Genomic DNA, 7,017 nt, shown 5'->3' on the forward strand with positions numbered 1-7,017 from the left:
GGGTACAAAGACTACTCTGTTTATATAGAGGGTTTTTTTGTATTGCCTTATAAATAAGTCAGTGATGATAAACAGGCTCTGTGTAGTCATGAATTTGTGTTCACAAGTGCAAGGAAAGGCATTTAAAATGTTTTCTGTCAATGTACTTATGAACATGCATTTTCTGCTTTAGAAAATGCAGATCCTAGTCCTGTTTTGCCTCACTTTTCTAATAGCGTGGAAAACAATTTTCACTTTGCAATTGAGTGACCAGTTGTGTATTGGTAAGAATAAAGGGCTCAAAGTGTGGGGAGAGTTCCTTCATGGCCTGACATGAAACCCAGAAATTCAGCAATAGTCCATTACTTGAATTTTCTGGCAATCTGATGGGAATGGGAGAAACAAAAATTATACTTACAGAATTCCCTACCAGCCACTTCTTATCCCCTATGAAAGTATCCAAATCTTTCAGTAGCTCAGGTGCTTTGTTGGTGAGGATATCATCAAATGCTTTTTTCTGGTGGAAGAGCAAAACACAGAGATGCACAGCAGTCAGCAAAATTGAGTTTTGAGGTTTTATTATTAATGAAAAAGAAAGCTGAAATATGAAAAAGATTAGGGTTAGATACCAAAACATGGCATTCATGGCTTGCTGAGCCCTCACTTGAAGCCAATTCCTTCCTTAATGAACACCTGAGTGCTCCTTGATGCTGACATGATATTTGTGGTGATGTGCTAACAGAAAAAGCAGGCAGCCATGGCAAGGCAGGAGCTCAGCCATGGATTTGGGAAGAATCCACCAACAAGTTAGATTCCTAATGTCTTATAGCAATTTTCAAGGGACTCTTTTGAGTGTCATCTTTTCTAGTGTGCAGAGTCTCAGATTTCCAGAATCCCTTGCGCTCAGTCTTTCTATGCTGTCAGTCAGAGGCGGGTCAGTTATCTTTGCTTATCAACCCTTCTTATGGGAGACATGGAACTTGGGTTTTGAGCTTTAGGTGGGATTGATTTATCTTTGAGCTTTAATGTTCATGTTATTTTGCTTTTTTGTCCCCAGAGCAGTAAGATTTGAGGTGGCTAAGATGTTTTTAAAGGATGATTGAAAGGCTCAGGCCTTAGTGTCTGTATGTTAATGACTGAAGCCTGAGGTTATGGTGGTGGTTCTCTACAGGCTGTTCCCCATAGCAGAAAGCCTTAAGGCTACTTTTAAAAGGGCTAAGCTGTTTCTTGGTGAGCAAAACTGCTTCCGATTTTCTTTTCTCACCTGCATGGAAATAATTAAGACTGCAGACTGCTATCATCTGGTCAACCCACATGGCACAGTTTTTGCAGTTATTGTGCTTGGCCTAATTTTGGAGGAACATGCTCAGGCTTGGGTAGATAAAAACAGTGGTGTACAGGAATGGAATTATTTCGACAGCTTTAACTGAGGTTAATGTGAAAAAAAATGAGAAGAGGCAGAAACCTAAATGCAGGCTGAAATCAAATCAGTTTCTACAGACATGACTGAAGATATGACATCATTTTCTGCTTTGTTAAGAGCATAGTAACTGGATGAGGTGACTGCAAATATCAGCTGGGAGTTTGCAGTCCAGAAATCTCATATCTGTGCCCTGGGTTGTAGTATTTCCTTTCTTTTAGGTAAATGATCCCCTCCCCACCGTTTTACCCTGAAAAGAAAACCCCAAGCTGTTTTGTGATTGTGATGGTAACAACATTCCTCAAGTACAGTAGTGCACAGCCAAGTTGTGAAGCTGGTGGGGACAGCCAGGATCCCTCTTCTGGAGTGGCACAACCTGCTCGTCTCAACCCTGGAGCTCTGCAGTGGTGGGTGCAAAGCTTTGCAATGCCAGCTGTGTTTTGGGGAACGTGTGGTGAAGGGGGAGGCTGTGCCTGGCATGGAGGGAGCTTCCACAGGCAGTTTCCAGCTCTGCTCCCCTAGTTTGCTTTGATTTCTCTTTGCTACTGGCTAGATGGCAATAACACATCCTGTCACCATTCCCTGAGTGTGCATTCCTGTGAGCACTGGTCAGGCCTGGGGAGGTGTTTTGGCTTCAAACAAAAATCAAAACTTAAATCTGGCCTGGTGAGACCGTGAGATGCTACTTTGACCACAAGGTGGTGGCAGCGGATCTGGGAGGGGAGAGGGAGGAAGGACAATGTTGGGAGCGTGAGAAAGTGAGATTCCCGACCATCCTTGGCCCCAGCACATAATTTAGCATGCATACGTGCGGATTGGCACATATGGGTTGGCTGCCAGCTCTTCCCGTTTAAATTAATCACTGGTGACACGATCAGGGTCCTTTTTTGGAGAAGTGCTCGGGTACACGCGGGAGTTACAACAGGAGCTTCCCCAAGGAAGGGCAGCAAAGCTGACTCTGCCACCAGCACATCTGGTGGAGTGTGGCTCTTCTGAAATGATTAGAACTCATGAGTCACCTTACCCTCCCCAAACTAGAAAACTTAAGGAAATCACTTGGACATGTAAGTAATTCACACTTTTAAGTACTAAACCTCCCAGTTCCAGATCTTCCCCTGCCAGATTTCAGAGCACTTTCATATTGCTTCTTTATTTATTATGGGTTTGGAGCACCACTTTTTACTCTGCAATAAGATACCCTAATAAGAATAACTCTAATAAGATACCCTAATAAGCATTTCAGATAATGATCTGAAATGTTGCCTTTGAATAAATGGAAGGTGGCTGCACTGGCAGTTTATGGTGAGACCTGTTGTTACACCTCCACTTCCCTAGGAGGGTTGGTTTATCTGCTCAGGGCAGAGCTGTGCAGATCCTTTGTAATGCTGGAGTGAAATCATCCATCACCTTCTCCCAGCAACTGATATGTGTGCTTGCTTTTGGGATTCTGGTGAGAGGACTGACCTGATGCCAGAAGAAACCACAAATGCTGTAGGACAAGCCTGTGACTGTGTTAAAGCAGCCACAGCACCATAGCCTGGTGTCAGAAACACTGCAGAGGACCAAGGTGAGCTGTGACATCTGAGGGCTGTGCTCCCTGTCCTGATTAGCAGTGCCTGATGTCCTGACAAGCAGTCATCCCTGGCAGCTGATGTTATTGAACATTGATACTTACTGAACACCTAGAAGAAATCAAAATGCAGAAACACTAAAGGATGGGGTTGGGCTATTTATCTTATTGAGTTGGCAGAAAGATTTGTGCACAGGCTCCTTGTGACAAGAGAGAGGAATTCCACAGCACCAGCTGGGGTGGAAGTGTCCTGTTCTGTCTTTGCCCTTTTGAAGAGAATTTGGTGTAGGCACATCCTTGGTTCAAGCTGATGGCCTCAGAGTTTCTACCAAGGGTGAAAACAACCTGGTGAAGGAGGAGGTGGGATCAGCCTCAAGGAAGAACCACAGAGCTCCACCAGCTCAGCTTTGCTGAGCTGAGGTGATGAACCCAGTGCCTGACACCCATCAGTGTCTCCAGAGCAGATGCTCAGATATAGACTCATGGCTTACAATCTATCTTTGTTTAATTTAGTGATTGGCTTACTCTCACGTCCTGGTTTTTCTCTGCCCAAGGGAACAGTGTCATGAAATCATCGATGGTGTCCACAATGGCATCAGCTAAAGCCTGTTCCACAGGCGTCTGGCCTGCCACACCTGCGGGAAGCAAGCACATGAAGGGATGTTAGAGACAGCAGCAGCAGGAGTATTTGATGCCCCAAAGGTAAACTGCGAATATTTTCATAAACATACATCTTCTCCAGGTCTTTTTGATGCTAACAATGTGGATTTGACTCTTTGCATCCAGGTGCAATTGTATCTACCTTTGCTTTTCCCAGTTCTGGCCTTGTACAGCCAGCCAAGGTAGTGAGTTGTTCTATCCATTACCTGAGCCCCCAGCCTGAACATTGTTTCTGTATTGTCTCTGCCTTCTACCATACATTCAGCAAGGGTCAGCACAAATTCCTTTCCTTTAATCTTTGCCCATCCCAGTTTTCCATGTCCTTCTCCATCTCATGGTCTTTCCATTTTGGTCAACACACCCTCCAAAAGTGCACTTGTGAAAGTCTGTTTCTCTTTCTCTATATCCTGCCCACTCAGCCCCATTCAGAACATTTTCATGACATTCCACCTACTTTTTATTCTTTCATTGTAATCGGGGATCTCAGCCAAACTTTGTCTTGTTTACAAATCTGCTTTTCTCCCCTGTAGTTCCTTGGCTTTCCTGCAGCTCTCTTAAAGCCTCTGCTTTTTCTCCCTAGCTGTCACTTCACAGACCTGCACCTATGCTTTCAGCTCTGTGCAGGTTCAGATTCACAGACTGCATGCCCTACCTCTGTCAGGTCATCTCCCTTACTGGAACTTTGTGCTTTTGAAGGAGAGGGCTGTGCCTCTCCTCTTGGGCCTCAGGTTCTGTGATCCTTCAGCTATGAGCTGTTGGTGTGGGCACCTAAAAATGCCACTTCTTAATTTTAAAGGATTAGTGATGTGTATGCAGCCTTAATGGCAGACCTAGCAAGTTTTCACCATGAAGTTGAAAAGATATCGTTTCCCTTCCATGCATGGCTTTTTTTCCTGCTGTAGCTGACAGCATGACTAATTCTGGGAGGAGCCCATGATGGTCGGAATATGCTCTAAATCCCAAACCATTGTCACTGGTGAAAGTCAGTCGAAAAAAATCTGAACTTCAGACTGGAAAAAGCAGCATGGCTCCAGATCAGCCTCCCTACAGGAGCCAGGGAGGGAGGAGTCTTGGGTGGAAGGCAGGCTTTCCCACTGTTTTTCATCACCAGGTGGGCTTTCCTCATTCTCCTCTCTTGCAAGGAGTAGGATGTACCAAAGCTGAAGGAAATGGGCTGGAACAGAGTATTGCAGACACGCTTGAAATGTGTTGTGTTAGTGCCTAGAAGAATAATGCTATGAACTTCTGCCTCCTTCCTCAGTTAGCAAATGGGAGATATTATGAAAGGCAGGCTACATCCATTTGCTCACAGAGTAAAAAAGTAGGATAGTACTTGCTTCCCAGCCCCCCTCTTCAATTTGCTGATGCCCAGCATTCCATGGGCACATCTGCCTTCAGCCAGACCAGTTTTGCAGATGGTGTTGAATGACAGCTCTTTGACCTAAAGCAAAGCCTGGCCACTCTCTTTGATTACTTGCATTACTAAGTCTCATATAATTTTATCTAACTGGTTGTGTACTTCCACAGCATGTGAGTATTTAAAGATGCAAGTGATGTCAACATCTCCTCTAATCTCTCTGCTAGCCCAGAATTGTTGCCTAAATCTGCTTCAGAGTTCTCTGCCTGCTGAGATAATCTCTAATGCTTCCAAAACCTCCTCCTCCTGGTCATCTCTCTGGTTAGCCTGGCAGGTCAAAGTTGAGCTTTAGGGAAAACTGCGCTGACAGCCTCAGGGAAATCACAGGTATGTGCCTTCTGTCATGCAGGGACAGGTGGATAAAGCGTACTGGCTGGAGAAGTCAGCCCAAACCCCAGGCACTGGTTTCATTTTCACCATGCTGGTGTTGATTTCTGCATGGTTAGGCTTTCCAGGCTGTTGGTTTGTTTCTGTTTTTACTGTGGATGTATTGTTACCTGAATGTTTGATGTGAGCTCAGAAGGGAGAAAGAAAATAGTCAAAGATGCATTACCTGCTTCTCTGGCAAGGTATCTTGCTATCGCCAGGCTCTGGTGAATGATAACTCCATCTACTTCCAGAATAGGGAGTTTGCCAAATGGGACAGCTTGGAGGGGAAAGGAAAAAAGAAAAAAACAACCAAAAGTTAAATCATAGCCATTAACAGTGGGAGTCTGTGACAACAGTAGTTTTACCATTCAGAGGAGTGTAATAGCACTTAACAGTTTGACACTGCTTCTATGGAGAAATGCATGGACTAAAAATAAAAAAGGTTAAGGATGTAATCAGAGTGCACTGCATGAAGACAGCTGTAGCACAGAAACCAGGGGTGCATTTCCTGTTTCCTGGCTTCATGCTGTAAAAGCTGAATGTGCTTCTATATACCCAGAATTCTTTACACAGAGAAACTTTTCAGGGGAGTATTAGTTTTTCCTTCTCTATCCTGCTTTTTCCTCCCCAGGAAAGTGACTGCCAAGGTTAAGTAAAGTACTGCTGAAGATTTCATACTGCAGGATGCAGCTGGGACATGAAGCAAGAGACTGTGCAAATTCAGAAGCATTGATTCATTTCAGAACGTGCATCATGACAAGGCATTTCACTTGGTAGTCATCACTGAGACAAATATATCTTTCACACTCCACTACAAATCCTAAAAAGATATTCAAATTCACCTGACGTGGCTTGCATTAAAAAAAAAAAATATCTGCTAGTTATAGGGAAGAAACCTCCAGATTTTAAGTATAGGGGAAAACAAACTAAGCAGGTGTCATGGATATCTGTAAGGGAGTTTTAGATAATAATCAGTCTCAGTTTTCTGTTGTTAATTTCATAGTTACATGGAAACTTGGACTACTGTTTTGCTGTGTTTTGGAGAAGCTGCCTGTGTGGTATGAAATGGAACTGGAACCTTGGAGCAAAGGCTTAATCTGGGGAAAACAGTTGTGTTTAGGGCAGTGACTGCAAATCTCTGCATTTCCAAGGATGCTGTTTCCAAGTACGTAACTGCAAGTGCTGACCACAGCTAAATGCTTTGTACCCAATTTTCATCTGCATTACACTTTATATAATTAAGATTCATATCCACTTTAAGTATCTTGTGGTGTAAAAAGGTGGTAGTGGAAAAGTGAGAACACTGGCCATTGAAAGCATGCAAAGTGCTTTCAAATCCAGAACTGTCTTTACAGGGCAGCTGGAATGACACCTCTACTCCATGAGCATTTTTAGTTGTTAATGAAAAGGGGCCAAAAGTGATACCTTATGCATTCATAACTGTTCAGCAAGGCAGCTTCATAAAGGATGAACACTGCTCTGTGGTTTAGCATGCAGTATGTGAATCATATTAGGTACCAGGTCCTAGATGTTAAGTCCTGACCTGCAACATGAATTTTGCAGTTGCACAAGACATCCAGGACCCCTCTGTGCCTGTTTTTC

The 7,017-nt window shown here is 43.8% G+C and overlaps 1 protein-coding gene across 2 annotated transcripts in view; it reads right to left on the reverse strand.

Moving 5' to 3' along the window:
• Positions 1–7,017, reverse strand: part of HPGDS (hematopoietic prostaglandin D synthase) — a 29,479-nt gene that overhangs the window by 789 nt on the left and 21,673 nt on the right. For both annotated transcript variants that reach the window (XM_005418134.2, XM_031066455.1), the window contains exons 3-5: positions 5,600–5,692; positions 3,495–3,604; positions 398–496 (exon numbers count right to left, since the gene is read on the reverse strand). In XM_005418134.2, coding sequence (XP_005418191.1) covers positions 398–496; positions 3,495–3,604; positions 5,600–5,692 — 302 coding nt within the window. The remainder of the gene's footprint in view (positions 1–397; positions 497–3,494; positions 3,605–5,599; positions 5,693–7,017) is intronic.

Source organism: Geospiza fortis, unplaced genomic scaffold (genome assembly GCF_000277835.1).
Source record: "Geospiza fortis unplaced genomic scaffold, GeoFor_1.0 scaffold11, whole genome shotgun sequence".
NCBI lineage: Eukaryota > Metazoa > Chordata > Aves > Passeriformes > Thraupidae > Geospiza > Geospiza fortis.